This window comes from Cervus elaphus, chromosome 11, assembly GCF_910594005.1.
Source record: "Cervus elaphus chromosome 11, mCerEla1.1, whole genome shotgun sequence".
In the NCBI taxonomy this organism is placed as follows: Eukaryota; Metazoa; Chordata; class Mammalia; order Artiodactyla; family Cervidae; genus Cervus; species Cervus elaphus.
The window spans coordinates 57365684-57385931 of record NC_057825.1 but is presented as its reverse complement, the minus strand read 5'-3'; the positions used below and the strand labels follow the sequence as shown (position 1 = coordinate 57385931).

Here is a 20248-nt window from a genome sequence, read left to right as displayed (position 1 = left end):
ATTGACTAGGAAGATAAACTTTTTTCAGATCTTTGGGCAGCTGATACTTTAAATCTGCAACGGGCAGCTTGCACTCACCAACAGACGCCTTCTATTCCTATAAGTGGAATTATACAGAAGAAATAGGGATATGATAACCACTAAAGTTTTCGTTTTTTTTTTTTTCAAAATCAAACTAATTCTTAGAGATTTTTTTTTTTTAGTATATTAGTTTTGGAACTAGTGTTGTTACCTGGCAGAGGATGGTGGTTGGTCCTTAAGATCTTGACAAACAAAGCAAAAGCCTCCTTGTCCTAGTCTTTTCTAGCAAAGGGATAGAACTTAGATGTGACTTGCATTGTCAGGATCCCACGTATCCATTTTTCTTCCATTGGGGAGAGATGAAATATTAGACCCTTTTTTTCAGTTTCAGTTTTCTTCTGATGTTCCCATCACGTAGAATCCCTCAGAACACATTGTTTGCCAAATCCTGGTGGCAGATACTTGCACTCAGTATTTCATGCAGCTGCCAACACCATCTAGTTCCTGCACTTTGTGATCTACACCACCTCTAGACCTTCCCTCCAAGTGTAGACGGAAGGCCCTTACGTGGAGTTTCCTAATGGGCTTCTCAACTTCTGATCCTCAGCTCTGTGATTTTCTTCCAAGGTCACAGCGTGACGATTCTCTGCCACAAACCCCTTCCTCCTCCTGCCAGCCCGCCTTCAAGATTCATATATAGACTTTAACACTATGCAACTTTGTACTTTGCGTAGCGGGGGAAAGAAACTATTATCTGAAAAAAAAAAAGAAATTATGAGAGTCATAGAAATAATACCAAATCCTTTGTTCATAATTTTTTTAAATGGGCAGGCCTCATGAAATGCTGGAATTCCTTAAGCCAGTGACCCTTATATTTTTGGATCTTCAATTCATGTATTTACATAGTTACATACGTCTAACAAATATATCATATATGTTACACATTAATAACATGAAGTAATGCTATTTGTCCATATGACATACTCTGCGTTTTTTATTCTGCCATGATAATACTGGACCATTGGGTGGATATCATCTGGCTGTGGACCAAGCCATAATTTCTGAATGGATGAAGATTCATTTAGAAATTTGAGTAGTTTTAATAAGACTGCTTCCTTGAGATTTAGAAAAATTGGGGAATAGAATAGATTTTAACTGATTTGGGAGAAGAGGGAGCAGAGTTATAGGAAATAAGAAATCAGAGCAAAAGAACGTAACCTAAAGAGCTGCTCAGTCAGAACAGGGGAACATCCTTGGGCCAAGCTCTCTCTACCACATGTGCACAATTCTCAAGAACACAAGCATGTCCAGATTGGATTCCATTTAGATCAAGAGTTGAACATACCTTTCCCAAATTATTAAGGAGAGAAAGACCTGAGTCTGGGTGAGATGGATGCTTTGTATAGAATTGAGTGGTGTAGAGGATGGAGAATCAGCCAAGGAAAAGTTCACTGCCTGCATGGACAGAACCACTGTCTGTCCTCATAGATATGGTATCAGTACACTGAGGGTGGGGAAAGGGGATGATGAACCAGGGTCTTGCTGATCTGTGCACTTGTGGTCACCCTTCCAACCATGCTCCCTGCCCTAATTTGGTGTTACTCTTCACAAATTCTAACAAGGAATAAGGCTTGGTATTCCCTGGTGGTCCAGAGGTTAGGGTTCTGCACTTCCACTGCAGGAGGCACAGGTTTGAACCCTTGTTAGGGACCTCAAATCTGACATGTCATCCAGCATGATCGAAAAATAAAAATAAAAACTATAACATGACTTCTTCGGAAGTGCCCCTGGGAATAGCATTAAACAGCAAATGAATGGTTTATCTGGAAGATAAAATTCTGATAAACTCCTCAATCCATTTTGAGGCAGTCATGCATCAAGGGAGATATCTAGGCACACTGCTCCCTTAAAGAGGAAAATGGGACCACAGGCAATTATTTTGTTTCCAACTGGCTTATATCAAACACCATCTCTCTGAATCTAGATAAGTAATCAGGAGGAGACAGGAAGAAAGTTCTCTGATCAGAGGAGACAAATTCATCTCTCAGATGAAGTCAACAGGCTTTCTAACTTGACCACCTAGGGATGGGCTGCTCAAGTGTACAGAAGAGGAGGCAAGTGGTTTCTGCAGCTGGAAGCCCAGCTCCCCCACCCCAGATGCTTTTCATGTTCTTCCCAGCCCACCCTGCTGCTTAAAGCCATATCTATGCCTTAGTCAGTGCTCTGGGAAGATCTGCCTCCGATCTGCCTTCAAGTGGATCATGGAAGCCCCAGCTCAGCTTCTCTGCCTCCTGTTCCTCTGGCTCCCAGGTGAGAAGAACATGGAACGGTTCTGTATGTCAGTGAAAACTGTATTCATGCACCTGGGTCCTGCACCGTTCCTCAGCAAGCACAATAATTGAAGCGTGGTGTAGATCAAGGATGTACCTTGATCTACACTTATGTACCTGTTGGGTACATAAGTGACACTTTCCACTTTATTTCCAATCTCAGAAGTCACTGGGGAAGCCACATTGACACAGTCTCCAGCCTCCATGGCTTTGACTCCAGAGGGAACAGTCACCCTTACCTGCAGCTCCAGTCAGCGTATTAGCAGCTACTTAGCCTGGTACCAGCAGAAGCCTGGGCAGGGCCCCAGGTTCCTCATCTATGATGCCTCCAGCAGGGCCTCTGGCATCCCAGCCTAGCTCAGTGGGTCAGGAACAGACTTTACTCTCACCATCAGAAGCCTGGAGCCTGATGATGCTGCACTTTATTACTGCTATCACTATGGTTAACGGGTATCCACAGTGATTGAACCTAAAACAAAAACCTCCACTTGACCTTCAGTTCAATTCAGTTCAGTTGCTCGTTTATGTCCGACTCTTTGCGGCCCCATGGACTGCAACACATCAGGCTTCCCTGTCCATCACCAACTCCCAGAGCTTGCCCAAACTCGTGTCCATTGAGTTGGTGATGCCATCCAACCATCTCATCCTCTGTCATCACCTTCTCCTCCTGCCTTGAATCTTTCCCAGTATCAGGGTCTTTTCTAATGAGTCAACTCTTCGCATCAGGTGGCCAAAGTATTGGAACTTCAGCATCAGTCTTTCCAATTGACCTTAGAGGGTTTCTTTTTCAATTTATACCAGTTGTTTCCTTTATAAGCAGCTGCTACTATGGCAGCTCAGTTTTAGCATCTCAAGCTCTACTTGGAAAACTTAAAAGTTCTGAAAAGTAACTCCATAACAAGATTTGGACTCCAAGTCCTGGATTTTTTTCTCAGACTAAAATAAACAACCATACTTAGGCACAATTTCACTGCCAATGGCATTGGATCAGACTCCCATGAATGGACGCCTTTAAAGATACACCTCTTCTGGCTGGTGCAATAAGGCAAAAATAACAACAACAAAGACTGAATTAGAAAGGAAAAATTAAAGCTATCATAATTGAAGGTGAATGCAGTGTATGCAAAGAAAATTCAAAATAAACAACAAACAACTGCATTTAATAAAAGAAATAGCAAACCATTGGATTTGAGGCTAATAATTAGAAAACAGCAATTTAGTTTTTCTACCACTACAACAAATTATAAAAATTAAAATTACAAAGCACACCTTCTACAAGAGCATCCAAAGCATCAAATATTTAGGAAAAATAACAAAACACACCATAGACCCCAGAATATTATTCAAGGAAAGTGGAACAATCTAATCAAAATCAAAATCCCAAGAGAATTTTTTTTTAATCACATTTGCAGGACCATTTAATAGAAATGAGATGAATAAAGCAAAATATAGCTGGTAGCAGTTCTTCAAGGTCATCTACCTAATCGAAGAGCATCACGTAAATTTTACTGTCCATTTTAGGACAAAGTTCTTTCTCAATAATTCCAAAAAATGGATCATCTTTAAATGTTCAAAACACATCTCAAAACATAAAGCCCCAGACTTACAAATAGCTCTTTTGGTTTTTATTACTTACATATTCTTGTTATTCCTCATCCAAGGTCTCTTATTCTTGAAATCCTAGGATTTTAACAGCTTTATGGCATATGGCTCAAGTGGTAAAGAATCCACCTGCAATGCCGGAATCACACGAGACGGTGAGTTCAGTCTCTGGGTCAGGAAGATCCCCTGCAGGAGGAAATGTCAGCCTACTCCAGAGTATTCTTGCCTGGAGAGTTCCATGGATGGAGGAGCCTGGTGGGCTCAGTCCATGGGGTCACAAAGAGTCGGACACAGCTGAGTACTCACACACTCCCACTTATGGCATTACAAATCATATACAATGTAGTTCACTAATTTATACTGTACAATATGATAGACTTTAGTATACTCACAGAGTTGTGTCATCATCACCATGATAAGTTTTAGAATATTCTCAAAAAGAAATCCTGTACCCATTACCATTTACCCCCCATTTCCTCCAGCATCAAATATTCCCAAATCTAACTACTAATCTACTTTTATGTCTGTACCTGTGGTGGATACATCATATAAATAAATCATTCTATATATGTTCTTTTGTGATTGGCTTACTTCAATTACCATAGTGTTTGCAAAGTTTTTCCATGTTGTAATATATTATAGTACTTCATTCCTTTTTATGGCCAATGATATTTTTTGTTTTTAACTTTTGATTTTATATTGGAGTATAGTTGACTAAATGTTGTGTTAGTTCTAGGAGTACAACAAAGTGATTCAGTTAATACTATACATGCATCTATTTTCAAATTCTTTTCCAATTTAGATTATTACATAATATTTAGCAGAGTTCTCTGTGCCATACAGTAGGTCCTTGTATAACCAAATAGCATTGATTATGAGACATTTTGCTTTTCCATTCAACAGTTAATGGACATTTAAACTCTTCCCACTATTATGGTCAATCAATAACACTTCCATGAACATTATCATATAAGTTTTTGAGTGAACATCAGATAAAAAGAATTTGATTAAGAAAAAGCAGGGGTTTCACTGGTGGCTCAGATATTAAAACCTCAGAACCTGCCTGCAATGCGGGAGACCCAGATTCAATCCTTGGATTTGGAAGATCCCCTGGAGAAGGGAATGGCTACCCACTCCAGTATTCTTGCCTGGAGACCTCCATGGACAGAGGAGCCTGGCAGGCTACAGTATATGGGGTCACAAAGAGTTGGACATGACTGAGCGACTAACATACATCCAAATGAGGAAAAGCAAGGTACATATCTTAACTTCTTTCAAATCAATGGTAGCAATTTATTGTCTCACCCTTCATCTCTTTGCCCTACTATTTAGCTACAATTCTTTGTCCACTTTCAATTGCTTCATGTAGTTTTTCTTAAATGTAGATGGATGGTATACAAAGAAATTATTTTAGGTACTACCCAGTACCATTGAGTAGGCATTAATTCACTTGAGTCAAAAGAAAATAAAAAATTTAAATGTGAAAAAAATCTCAGTGTAAGAAATTCAGTTTAGGATAAGTAACGTGTGTGTAAATATTCTAAGAAAGAGCTGAGCAATCCTGGAACCATGTGTGCAGTTGGAAACAGCATTAAACAGACGCCTCTCTGAATCCCGTATTCAACCATGACTGAAGTAATTAGAATACATTCATGAGTATGCAACCCAAAGAAAGGCAGTGCTTGGTGATGTCAGGAATATTGCCAGGTATCTATCAACCCAGTTTATTTTGGAGAAGGAAATGGCAACCCACTCCAGTATTCTCACCTGGGAAATCCCAAGCGGAGAGGAGCCTAGAGGGCTATTGTCCATGGGGTCATGAAAAGTCGGACATGACTTAGTGACTAAACAACAAATGTATCACCCCAGTTTATTTAGCATCAGAATGGTGAAAGATGGAGCACTAAATCTTGCAGAATAATGAACAGTCTGGTTGCAAAAAAGCAAAGCAAAGGAAAGAGGATGATAGTTGCCCAGGAGTTTAGATTTTAGTCACGGCCCTTTTGAAAGCAAGAAAAGCTATGACAATAACACCATGAACCACACTCATGCATGAAGTCTCACACTTTGTCATTTAAACACTGCCTCCCCGTCCCACCATCACATACCATATTATTTGCATATTGCTTCCATATGTAAGTCCCTCAACATCTCAGAGGCCATATAAAGTATGGGTAAGGACACTGGGTAAAGACACTGACCACAAGTGAAGGTCCCGCCAAGACCATGGGCTCCCAGGCTCACCTCATCTTCCTGCTCCTCTGGATCTCTGGTAAGAAAAATAATTTCCCTCTTCTGAATCTTGACCCCCAAAAATGCATTTGTATATGAAATTGATTTCTGTTATTCTTGCTGAATATGATATTTTTTAATTATCTTTTCTATTTTCTCCCTTAAATAGAGACTATAGCAGAAATAACCCTCACACAATCTCCAGCAACGGTGTCAGTGACTCCAGGAGACAGAGTCACTATCACCTGCAAAGCCAGCCAAAAAGTGGATGATGACTTGTACTGGTACCAACAGAAACCAGGACAAGCTCCTAAGCTCATTATTAAACAGGCTTCTACTCTTATCTCGGGGGTTCCATCCCGGTTCAGTGGCAGCGGGAATGACATAGATTTTACCCTGACAATTGATGACATCAAATCTGAAGATTCTGCTTATTACTTCTGTCAACACGATGAGAATATCCCTCCCGCAGTGATATATTCTGTTTCAAAAACCTCCAAAGGCCTTCAGAGGGATGACCTCAGCTGCTACTGAAAATCTTCAACATGTGGAACTGCCTTGCCCTTTGGGATTTATTATATAAGGTTTCTTCACATACATGTATACTCACTTCCTTTTTCTATGTATTTCTATATTTTCTACTACCTCCAGTGCTATGGGCTTCTTTGGTGGCTCAGTCATAAAGAATCTGCCTGCAGTGCAGGAGACCCAGGATTGATCCTTGGGTTGGGAAGATCGCCTGGAGAAGGGAATGGCAACTCACTCCAGTATTCTTTCCTGGAGAATTCCACAGACAGAGGAGACTGGTAGTTTACAGTCCATGGGATCACAAAGAGTTGGACACTACTGAGTGACTAACACCATTTCCAGGGCTATGCTTGACACACTTGATATTGTAGAGACCATAACAGCTTCCAATCACATTGGCCAGCTGTTTCAATTAGTCTGCTTTGAAGCAGAGATAAAATAACATAGCCATGTTATAAGCCCTGAGAGAACTGCTCCGAGGATCAAGAAGAGGAGACAGGTTATACAGAAGTTTTGCAACAAAGGTCAGGTAGTCTGAACATCAAAAGATTATTGGTAATTAAAGAAAATCAGACATCCTAACTTAAGGAATTTAGTGCTTTTCTATCTATGGGAAGATACAAGAGTCTAGGTTCACTGAAATCATTCTTTGATATGCTCCTCAGCTATCTGCAGCCAGTATCCTCTTTTCCACCTCCTCGGGGCTCACCATAGGGAGTGACTGTAGTTTGATGGATGCTAGATGGCAGGTATTCTTCTCCTTCCTGTGTTCCCTTAGGGCTAACCGGCTCACATTGCAGGGCTGCAACCACTGAAAACTGTGGCTTTTTTGTCTACTGATATGGCAGGAAATATTCCATTTCTCTATGCAGATCCCAAGGACTGTATGCAGCATACCAGGCCTCCCTATCCATCACCTCCCTCCCAGAGCTTGCTCAAACTCTTGTCCTTGGAATCAGTATGTCATCCAGCCATCCTGTCCTCTGTCACCCCCTTCTCCTCCTGCCTTCAATCTTTCCCAGCATCAGGGTCTTTTCAAATGAGTCAGCTCTTCTCACCAGGTGGCCAAAGTATTGGAGCTTCAGGTTCAGCATCAGTCCTTCCAATGAAAATTCAGGATTCATTTCCTTTAGGATTGCCTGGTTTGATCTCCTTGCAGCCAAAGGGACTCTCAAGATTCTTCTCCAATACCACACAGTTCAAAAGCATCAATTCTTTGGTGGTATCATCTGCATATGTGAGGTTGTTGATATTTCACCCGGCAATCTTGATTCCAGCTTGTGCTTCATCCAGCCCAACATTTCACTTGAGGTACTCTGCATATAAGTTAAATAAACAGGGTGACAATATACAGCCTTGTTATACTCCTTTCCCAGCTTTGAACCAGCCAGTTGTTCCATGTAAGGTTCTAACTGTTGCTCCTTGACCCTCATACAGGTTTCTCAGGAGACAGGTAAGATGGTCTGGTATTCCTGTCTCTTTAAGAATTTCCCACAGTTTGTTGTGATCCACACAGTCTAAGGCTTTAGTGTAGTCAATGAAGCAGAGGTAGCAGTTTTTTCTGGAATTTCTTGCTTTCTCTATGATCCAACGAATGCATTTGCAAGCAGATTCTTTACCCCTGAGCCACCTGGGAAGCCCTACTGACACCAAAATTGCTTGATTGTTGTAGCTTCCAAGTAAGCCTTGAATTCAAGTATTTTAAATGCTAAACATTGTTTTACCTTTTTAAAATTTTTGTGCTTTCAGCTCCTTTGTATTTCTATTTAAATTTATACATTTTTTTTTACCTTCCAAAACTATAACTGCTTAGATTTTGAATCCAATCTTTAAATTCAGTGAGGAGAATTGTTTATTTTAATGACTAGATCTATGAGCTTTATATATTTCTCCATCTATTAATATTTTTAAAGTTTATTTCTGCAATACTTTATAATTTTCCTTGTACAGTACTTGAATATGATTTGCTAACATATCCCTAAGCATTTCTAGGTTTGTAAAGCCATTGTAAATTTTGTTTCCAGCTCTTAATGCTAGCACATAGAAATATATGTGAGTCTTATATCATGATTTTTACATACTGGACTTTTGTTTCCTATGACTTGCTGAAAGCACATATTTCAATAATATTATTTTAAAGATTTTTTTAGGGTTCACTTCCTAGACACTTAGGTTTTCTTGGACAAAATATGGTTTGATTCTTTTGAATGCTAAAAAAAATCTGCATTCTTGGGTTAAACCACTTCATCACCTTGCAGAACCCTTTTAAATTAATTGTTGGGATTCCATTCGCTAATACTTTGCTAAGACTTTTTGATCTGTGTTCATTGCAGATTTTGGTGTGTAGATTTCTTGTACTGTCTGCTCTGGTTTGATACAAGGGTAAGTTTGTCCTTATGGAATGATTTTGGAAATTTTGCATTTTCCTCTATTTCCTGGAAACATGGGTACTACTCATATTTCTTTCTTAAATGGTTAACAGAGTTATTAGGGAAACTTTCTGTGGCTGGAATTTTTTTCTCAGGAATGAGTTTTTAATTCCAAAGTCAATGTTTTTAACAGCTTTGGGACAATAAGATTTTATATTTTTTTATGTCAGTTTGTCTGAGTTTTTCTAACTTTCTAAGAATTTCTGTTTTATTTAAGTTTACTTGTTTTATGACACAGGATAAGTTTATCTTTGTGAAAGTCTCTATATGCACTTGAAAAGGAAACACATTTTTATACTTTTTTTTTTTTAGTTGTTAAAAGCATGTTTGTTTGTTTTTTTTCATTTATTTATATCAGTTGGAGGCTAATTACTTTACAATATTGTAGTGGTTTTTGCCATACATTGACATGAATCAGCCATGGATTTACATGTGTTCCCCATCCTGAACCCCCCTCCCACATCTCTCCCCATCTCATCCCTCTGGGTCTTCCCAGTGCATCAGCCCTGAGCACTTGTCTCATGCATCCAACCTGGACTGGCGATCTGTTTCACAATTGGTAATATACATGTTTCAATGCTATTCTCTTAGATCATCCCACCCTTGCCTTCTCCCACAGAGTCCAAAAGTCTGTTCTATACATCTGTGTCTCTTTTTCTGTCTTGCATATAGGGTTATCATTACCATCTTTCTAAATTCCATATATATGCATTAGTATACTGTATTGGTGTTTTTCTTTCTGGCTTACTTCACTCTGTATAATGGGCTCCAGTTTCATCCACCTCATTAGAACTGATTCAAATGTGTTCTTTTTAATGGCTTACTAATATTCCATTGTGTATATGTACCACAGCTTTCTTATCCATTCGTCTGCCGATGGACATCTAGGTTGCTTCCATGTCCTGGCTATTATAAACAGTGCTGCAATGAACACTGGGGTACATATGTCTCTTTCAATTCTGGTTTCCTCAGTGTGTATGCCCAGGAGTGGGATTGCTGGGTCATATGGCAGTTCTATTTCCAGTTTTTTAGGGAATCTCCACACTGTTCTCCATAGTGGCTGTACTAGTTTGCATTCCCACCAGCAGTGTAAGAGGTTTCCCTTTTCTCCACACCCTCTCCAGCATTTATTGCTTATAGACTTTTGGATAGCAGCCATTCTGACTGGCATGAAATGGTACCTCATTGTGGTTTTGATTTGCATTTCTCTGATAATGAGTGATGTTGAGCATCTTTTCATGTGTTTGTTAGCCATCTGTATGTCTTCTTTGGAGAAATGTCTGTTTAGTTTTTTGGCCCATTTTTTGATTGAAAACTCCCTTCTCTTGTGTCTCCTGCATGGGCAGGCAGGTTCTTTATCACTAGTGCCACTCCCCCCCCAATCTCCCACACCAACCCACAGAAACAATGACTTGGCAACTATCCATAGACAAAACGGCCCTGGTAGCACCTGGCAGATTTGGTGCAAGCTCCATTTGGCTGTAGTCCTACCATGACCCCTTTATGGCAAAGGATCAAGGAGGAGCCACACTCATGTCCATGGTAAAGGGCTTATCCACCTTAATCCCAATAGCTGACCCTGAAGTAACCCTTGACCCAGCTCCAGCCCTGCAGTACCGTGGTTCTGGAGACAGTCTTGCCCACTCATTAACCCTACCCAACCTGAGTAGAATTCTGCCCAGGTACCCAGCAGGAGATAAACCCATACACGCCTTGATAACAGGCTTGTCATCTGAAGACCCAACTGCTGACCAAGAAGCGGCCTATGACTCAGCTTAAGCCCTGCTTGACCATAGTCCCAGGGACACTCTCATTTACCCAGGGACCTGTCATAAATCACACCCATCCATGACCCTGGCACCAGACCTACCAGTCATAACCCAGTCATTAGCCCAACTGCAGCCACATGACTTGGCTCCAGCCCCATTCAACTAAGACCCCAGAGACAGTCCCATCAGATGAAGGACCCAAAAAGGGAAGATCTTTAGCTACCAAAAAAAAAAAAGTCTGTAAATAATGGCAGAAGTGACATGACTGCAGCTTCAAATACACAGACACCAACACAAGGCCATAGTGACCACAAGTGAAAGTGAAAGTCGCTCAGTCGTGTCTGACTCTTTGAGACCCCATGGACTATACCGTCCATGGAATTCTCCAGGCCAGAATACTGGAATGGGTAGCCTTTCCCTTCTCCAGGTGATCTTCCCAACTCAGGGATCAAACCCTGGTCTCCTGCATTGCAGGTAGACTCTTTACCCACTGAGCCACAAGGGAAGCCCAAGAATACTGGAGTGGGTAGCCTATCCCTTCTCCAGTGGATCTTCCCAGCCCAGGAATCCAACCGGGGTCTTCTGCATTGCAGGTAGATTCTTTACCAACTGAGCTATCAGGAAAGCAGGGACCACAAAGTATCAAGCAAACATGATACCACCAAAGGCATTTGTAGTCTTGTTGGCTTACACAGCACTGTCATCTACTGACAGAACCTCATAACGGCACCCTGACTTCAGATTGAGGGTGTCAACAATGTGACACTGTTTGGGTTTTGTGGATTTTTTTTTTTTTTTTTTTTTTGGCCAGTCAACTTTATTTATTGGGAATATACATATCAAGTACACAAAATGAAGTATAACAAGTAATTATAAAGGAAATATCTTTGTCAACTACTACCACCCAAGTCAGTCACCTTCAAAACCCCAAATATTTTTCCAGTGGTCATGTATGGATGTGAGAGTTGGACTATGAAGAAACCTGAGCGCCGAAGAATTGATGCTTTTGAACTGTGGTGTTGGAGAAGACTCCTGAGAGTCCCTTGGAATGCAAGGAGATCCAACCAGTCCATCCTAAAGGAGATCAGTCCTGGGTGTTCATTGGAAGGACTGATGCTAAAGCTGAAACTCCAATCCTTTGGCCACCTCATGCGAAGAGTTGACTCATTGCAAAAGACCCCGATGCTGGGAAGGATTGGGGGTAGGAGGAGAAGGGGATGACAGAGGATGAGATGGCTGGATGGCATCACCGACTTGATGGACATGAGTTTGAGTAAACTCCAGGAGTTGGGGATGGACAGGGAGGCCTGGCATACTGCGATTCATGGGATCGCAAAGAGTTGGACACGACTGAGCCACTGAACTGAACTGAACTGATCACAACTTCACCATCATCTTTGTTTGTAGGCAGCATCTAGTTGGGTTTTTCTTTTTATCTAAACTGACAGTCTCTTTTTAATTGGTATGTTTAGATTATTCACATTTAATGTGATTTTAATTGTCTGGATTAAAACCTACCACTTTGCAAACTGTTTTCTATTGGGCCCAAACTTTTCTTTGTTTCTTTTTCCCTCTTTTTCTGGCATTAATGGGAATTTTTTATGTTTCCATTTCCCCTATTGATTTCTTTAACTTCTTATTTTATACTGGAGTAGGGCCGATTAACAATGTTGTGATAGTTTCAGGTGGACAGCAAAGGGACTCAGGCACACATATACATGTATCCATTCTCCCCCAAACTTCTTTCCCATGCAGGTTGCCACACACCAAGCAGAGTTCCCTGTCCTATAGAGCAGGACTCTCTTGTTTATCCGCTTTAAATATAGCAGTGACACTGTTTCTGTTTAATTATTTTTATTTTTGATGTTTATAGAAGTGGTCAACTTTATAAAAGATATACAAAACACACCAAAGTATTTTGAAGTGAATCCATTAAGAATTTCAGTACACTGCTAACTGATGAGTTTTTCTAAACAACCACCATGCCACTATAATACAGAAATAAAAATTCCCTAATATAGCTAATATCCAGTTTCTATTCAACTTCCTTGATTGTCTCTAAATATGTTGTTACAGAAATTTCACTTAAATCAATGACCAGGTCCAGATAAACGTATGGTTAAGTTTTACCAAAACCTCAAAAAAAAAAAAAATCCCTATAGTTCAGGGAATAGTAAAAGAGAGTAAACTACCAGAAAACTATCCTATATTTAGAAATATAGGATAAGGAAATGGCTACCCACTCCAGTATTCTTGCCTGGAGAATTCCACGGACAGAGGAGCCTGGCAGGCTACAGTCCATGGGGTCCCAAAGAGTCGGACAAGACTGAGCAACTAAACCACCAACTACCATCACCATTTAGAAATATAAATCATATTAGGAGATTAGAATAATATTCTTTTTTAGAATCGTCAGCTTTTTTTTCTTTTTTTCTTATTGACGTATAATTGCTTTACAATGTTGTGTTAGTTTCTGCTGTATAGCAAAGTGAAGCAGCCATAAGTATACATATATCCCCTCTTTTGTGAATTTCCTTTCCATTTAGGTCACCACAGAGCATTGAATAGAGTTCCCTGTGCTATGGAGAATTTCATTATGTAACTCATCATCCCCAAAGCCTCTGGCTGCGACTCTGAGATTGGTTTTTCTTTCATGATCTGTACTCTTGCCACTCATTATGGGAGCTTTATGCTGAAGTGACATTTGTCAGCCTGGATCCCTTGGAGATGGCATGGGACAGAAACCTCACTCTCCACTGCCAATCAGAACTTTGCACAAGTGAAACATTTCTTGATGCATAAAATGCATTAAATCACTCAAGCTTTGGAAAATGTCTATCAGAGTACCTATCATTCAATCCCAAAGGAAATCAACCTTGAATATTCATCCAAGGGACTGATGCTAAAGTTGAAGCTCCAATACTTTGGCCACCTAATGCAAAGAGACAACTCACTGGAAAAGACCATGATGCTGGGAAAGATTGAGGGCAGGAGGAGAAGGGGGCCACAGAGGACGAGTTGGTTGGATGGACATGCGTTTGAGCAAACTCCGGGAGAGGGGAGATAGTGAAAGACAGGGAAGCCTGGCATGCTATAGTCCATGGGGTTGCAAAGAGTGAGACATGACTGAGCAACTAACAACAACAACAAATCATTGTTCTTAGTTAATGTACTTATCAGGCTAAAGATTATTCCAACTGACAGCATTTAGTGAAATTATAGCTGGTAAAGAATCCACCTGTGATGCAGGAAATCCTGGTTCAATTTCTGGGTTGGGAGGGTCCCCTGGAGAAGGGATAGACTACCCACTCCAGTATTTTGGTGTCTCACTGGTGGCTCGGATGGTAAAGAGTCCGCCTGCAATGTGGGAGACCTGGGTTTGATCCCTGGCTCGGGAAAATCCCCTGGAGAAGGGAATGGCTACCCACTCCAGTGTTCTTGCCTGGAGAATTCCATTGCCAGAGGAGCCTGGCAGGCTATAGTCCATGGGGTTGCAAAGAATGGGACAAGACTGAGCAACTTTCACTTTCACAGTGAAATAACAAAATGGTTCTTAGAAGGCAAAGGTTCAGACCCTGACTATGTTCTTACAAACTTAGTATTATTAAGGAAGGCCTTGGTGTCATCAGTTATAAAAATCAGTAGTTTAGGCTCTTCAGTGTTACGGGTGAAGTTTGTATCCTGACTGAGTTCCAGAGTAGCTTAGTTATGCCGAAGAAAGGATCATACTCTCATGCTGTACAGGCTCATTTTTCATTCTTTCACTGGACTTTGAGAAAATGCATTAAAGTATGCGCTCTACCTTGAGGAGAACAGATGGCAACTGTGCAAAGAATTTTCCTGGTTTATGAAAATTCTGCCAACGGCCTCAGGAAAAGTGATGTAGGTGCTTTAATTGGGTTCTTCCTACTAACTCAGTCCTTAACCCCTCTGTGGCCTCAAGTGAATCACTTCCTCTCTTAGGGACTAAAGTTTTCTCCTGTTTGTAATGAATGAAGCTAGACATGACTTGTCTCTTCCAGATCAAACAGTCCACAAATCTACAAAGACCCTCCAAGATCATACTAGGTCTATATTCTACTCAGTCTAACATGGTCCCAGACTCAGCCCAGACAACCCCATTTAAAGCACCACCATCTGGAGTTTTCAGGGCTTCAGTTCAGTTCAGTTGCTCAGTTGTGTCCGACTCTTTGTGACCCCACAGGACTACAGCATGCCAGGCCTCCCTGTCTATCACCAACTCCCAGAGTTTACTCAAACTCATGTCCATTGAGTCAATGATGCCATCCAACCATCTCATCCTCTGTCACCCCCTTCTCTTTCCCAGCATCAGGGTCTTTTCCAGTGAGTCAGTTCTTTGCATCAGGTAGCCAAAGTATTGGAGTTTCAGCTTCAGCATGAGTCCTTCCAATGAACACCCAGGACTGATCTCCTTTAGGATGGACTGGTTGGATCTCCTTGCAGTCCAAGGGACTCTCAAGAGTCTTCTCCAACACCACAGTTCAAAAAAGCATCAATTCTTCGGCACTCAGGTTTCTTCATAGTCCAACTCTCACATCCATACATGACTACTGGAAAAACCATAGCTTTGACTAGATGGACCTTTGCTGGCAGAGTAATGCCTCTGCCTTTTAATATGCTGTCTAGGTTGGTCATAACTTTCCTTCCAAGGAGTAAGCGTCTTTTAATTTCATGGCTGCAGTCACCATCTGCAGTGCTTTGGGAGCCCCAAAAAATAAAGTTTGTCACTGTTTCCACGGTTTATCCATCTATCTGCCAAGAAGTAATGGGATCAGATGCCATGATCTTAGTTTTCTGAATGTTGAACTTTAAGCCAACTTTTTCACTCTCCTCTTTCACCTTCATCAAGAGGCTCTTTAGTTCCTCTTCACTTTCTGCCATAAGGGTGGTGTCATCTGCATATCTGAGGTTATTGACATCTCTCCTGGCAATCTTGATTCCAGCTTGTGCTTCATCCAGCCCAGCGTTTCTCATGATGTACTCTGCATATAAATTAAATAAGCAGAGTGACAATATACAGCCTTGACATACTCCTTTCCCAGTTTGGAACCAGTCTGTTGCTCCATGTCCAATTCTAACTGTTGCTTCCTGACCTGCATACACATTTCTCAAGAGGCAGGTCAGGTGGTCTGGTATTAAGAATTTTCCAGAGTTTACGGTGGTCCACACAGGACCTTCAGGACTTCATAAAGTATGTAAAGTTATCACCAGAGGGTGCCAGAGCAAGAGAGGAGAAAACAGCAAATGTCATGTGACAGCAGAACAATCCTTGCTCATTTCACTCCAAGTGTATGCCAGACACCTGTTAGTTACTGAGAGCACAGTGGTGAGTACAAGCCCTTATGAGATGCCTGTGTAATTCAAGAAATAATGAGGGATGTGAAAAATTGTCTTTTTCGTGGAGTTGGCAATGACACTTTGTGTATATACACTTTGTGTATACTTTTGCAATCCTGGTTTTTCCCTAGGTTGATGTGTCCTGTGTATGTGGCTTACACTTGGGTGGACCCCTCCTGGTTTGTGCCATCACCTGTGGCAACTACCCTTTGCAGTACGTCAAACTTCCAGCCAGGTCAATTACAAGATGGACTAAATATTGTTTACTCTTTCTCTTCACTGCACTTTAAAAGGCCGTGGAAATTACTGGATTTAGGGTTAAAGGAATAGAGATGAGGCTTTCTAATCTGTAGGAGTCCCAGGTTTCTTTTGAGGATTACTCCAGTCCACTCACAGTATCGTAGTCATGCCAATTCAGAGAATAAATTGAAAGGTATTACATTTACATGTAACTGCTTGGCCTAGGAAATTATCAGTTTCAAGACAAAAAAAAACGTATATAAAGAAATTGTTTGAAAACTATCTTGTATTAGGTACTTTTGGAGGAGTTAGTTCTTTGACAAACTCCTAAATTTCTTCTAAATTAGCATTTACCTCTTCTTGGGCAAATTATTCCATTTATTTTGGGAGATGAGGAATGTGCACATTATGTAGATATTCAAAAAGCAAACTGGATGAAGGTGGTCAAAAGTCACGAACTTTCAGTTATGAGATAAATAAGTCCTAGGGATATAATGTACAACCTGATAAAGATAATTAACACTGCTGTATGCTGCATATAAAAGCTGTTAGGAAAGTAAATCCTAAGAGTTATCATCACAAGAGAAAGAATGTTTTCAATTTCTAAACATTGCCTCTGTATGAGATGATATCTGTGCATTCAGTTGCTCAGTCATATCCAACTCTTTACAACCCCATGGACTGCAGCCCACCAGGCTCCTCAGGCAGGAGGAAAAGGGGACAACAGAGGATGAGATGGTTAAGGACATGCGCTTGAGCAAACTCTGGGAGTTGGTGATGGACAGGGAAAACTGGGTGCTATAGTCCATGGGGTCGCAAAGAGTCAGACACGACTGAGTGACTGAACAACAAATACAGATTAGAAAGAATCTATTTAAAATTGTGCTTCTTAACCAGGGAACCCAGAAATATCCCCAGCTACAGTTGGAAATGTCCCTTGTTACATAAACATACTTGGGAAGGAGGCACCTAATCTTCAACATGTTTATGCCAACACAACACACTATGTCTGTTCTCCGATTCCACACAGGATAAAATGATGGGTGTGGGGGAGAGAGGTTCAAGTTTTCCATTGTGTTGACCTCAACTTCTCTATGTGGAAAATATATACATACTTTAGTGTAACTGTCATTTTCTCAAGTTCTTATTGTGTCTCTAACAAAAATATTTTAATATATTTAATGCACTGTAATAAAAATCCATCACAAGACTTCTTTGTGAATTGTATCTTTTATATATAGTCAAAATATCCTAATTCACCAGCTTTGGGTTCAAAATACACAAAGGACAGACAGCAATGGACACTTCATTTCCTAACTGCATCCTTGCACTTCCTAAAAGTAAACTGACCTCTCCTTTTGAGGAATTACTTCTTTCTGATTAGATAGAGTCAGTTGAGGATGTCATGACACCCACCCTTTCTTTTGTCAGCACAGACACACGCCTATCAAGGCTGGAATAAGATTGCTAAACAAAATGAAAAACTGATTAATATCTTGAAAGTGAAAGGGTTATTCACTCAGTTGTGTCTGACTCTTTGCGACCCCATGGACTATAGCCTGCCAGGCTCCTCTGTCCATGGAATTTTTCAGGCAAGAATACTGGAATGGGTTGCCAATTCCTTTCTCCAGGGGATCCTTCCAACCCAGGGATCAAACTCGGGTCTCCTGCTTTACAGGCAGATTCTTTAAGATCTGAGTCACCAGGGAAGCCCAGATACAGCAACAAAACCTTAAGTATTATGGTCTTCCCATACAAAAATCATTTATCATTTTCATAATATCAGTTTTTTCTAGGTCTAAAATTTTTGGAATTGAATCTTTATCAGTAATAAATACAAGGCAAACAAACTTTATTTTCCTAGTAAATCAAATGACCTTGAAAAGGACCAATAGTGTTGAAGAAAAATTATGTATGATGATTGTTAAAAAATGGTAAAAAGGCTTGGGAATTCCCTGATGGTCCAGTGGTTGGGACTCTGTGCTCTCACTGCCAGGGCCTCGGTTCCGTCTCTGGTCAAGGCTCCCACAAGCCACTCAATGTAAACAAACAAGGAAGATCCTATTCAGGACCATCACCGGAACTGTAGGGACCGCAATGCAACAATGAGGTTATACAAAAAGGGAGGACTTCAAATACTGGGCTTCAAATACAAGGACTAGTGGAAATTTATAGTCAAGTTGAGAAGGCTGGAGTCGGGGTCAGTAGATGGAAAATTACTAACAGGAAACAGCAGGGGTAATTCTGAGTCTGGCTGAACCCATATGATGGGAGTCTTGCTGAAGGCAGGCCAGAGTCCTCACATACTGTCTGGGAGATGATAGAGTATAAAAAACTGAGTTAGATATCAAGGGGTGAGGGTAGGGAGATCCAGGATGGGGAATTCTGGTTAAACTGACTTTAGCAGGATTCATGCTAAAACTGGACAAAGCAGGGACAAACAGAGAAGCCCAAAATTCAGGGCCTGCTTGAGAATAGAGTTCAGAGTAGCCTAAATACAATTTGATCAAGGAGAAAATTTGTGTCAATATCTCTTTTTTGCCTTATTTTCAAGTTTTGGGATAACTTGAATTTATTGTAGTTTGTTCTATTTGTACTTGGTCTTCCCATCTTATTTTACATTTCTGTTGATCGTATTTTTCTCTTGATTTTCTCTTAATTTCCTTTTCCTGAATTTTGCTACACTGGTTTAGGTTTTTAACTACTTTTTTTCCTTCCAGTGCCTTGTAAAACTTTTATCTCATTGCTCTTGGATGCCTGTCAGTTGATCCCTTTTTATTGCCATCACTATTCACATGACCTGAAGGCTGAGTGGTAGGTAGCCCAGTGTTATTCCACCTTCCAGGGCCCCCCTTCTAACTTCCAGTCCCAATGCCTTTTCTACTTTTTGGCTGCACCAGATCTTAGTTGTGTGGGATCTTCAGTCTTCACTGGGATCTTTATTTGCATCATATGGAATCTAGTTCTCTTGACAAGCAATCACACCTGGGTCCCCTGCATTGGGAACCCAAAGTCTTAGCCACTGGACCACCAGGGAAGTTCACCCAATGCCTTTTAGCTCTGAGGTGCATGTGCTTTTCTGAGGGCTTTGAGGGCAAAACTCATACTGGCTGCTTCAAAGATCCCTGTCTATTTTTTCCAAGAAACGGAAGATTCTAGTTCCTCCATCATTTCAATCACACAACTGCAATCTTTGCAGTTTTCCCTCAATTATTCTTTCTCCTTTGTGATGCTTCATGAAATATATTTATTCTCATTTTTATATTTCTCTGTCCGTGCAAAGGGGAGTTTGAGAGTGGTGGACAAGTCCATCATATTCAACATAAAAGTCCAATTATTCCTTGCTTCAATCTGTTGCTTTTTTTATTTTTTTCTTTTGATTTGTTGTTTGTTTCCTTGCCGCCGTGCCCTCTTCAATTGTGTGCTGTTAGGTTTGGAAGTCTAGTCTCAGCCAAGGTAAACAGGGCACTTTGGTGGTTGAGGAGCTTAAGGGAAGCAGTCACATTAAGGGAAGTGAGCGCTTCTTTCCCCAGCGCCAGACTAATAGCCTTTCAATCAGTATGCTGATTAGCACGGGGGCAGGTGTGGGGGCAAAGTAATATTCAAAATTCTCCAAGCTAAGCTTCAACAGTACACGAACCGAGAATTTCCAGATGTTCAAGCTGGATTTAGAAAGAAGATTTAGAAGGCAGAGGAACCAGAGATCAAATTGCCATCATTCATTGGATCATAGAAAAAG

The 20248-nt window shown here is 40.8% G+C and overlaps 1 gene segment (V, D, J or C); it reads left to right on the top strand.

Moving 5' to 3' along the window:
- The window catches only part of LOC122703534, a 121669-nt gene that overhangs the window by 85351 nt on the left and 16070 nt on the right, over positions 1 to 20248 (top strand). Inside the window, 1 exon segment of the V gene segment in view lies at positions 18801 to 18809. Coding sequence covers positions 18801 to 18809 — 9 coding nt within the window.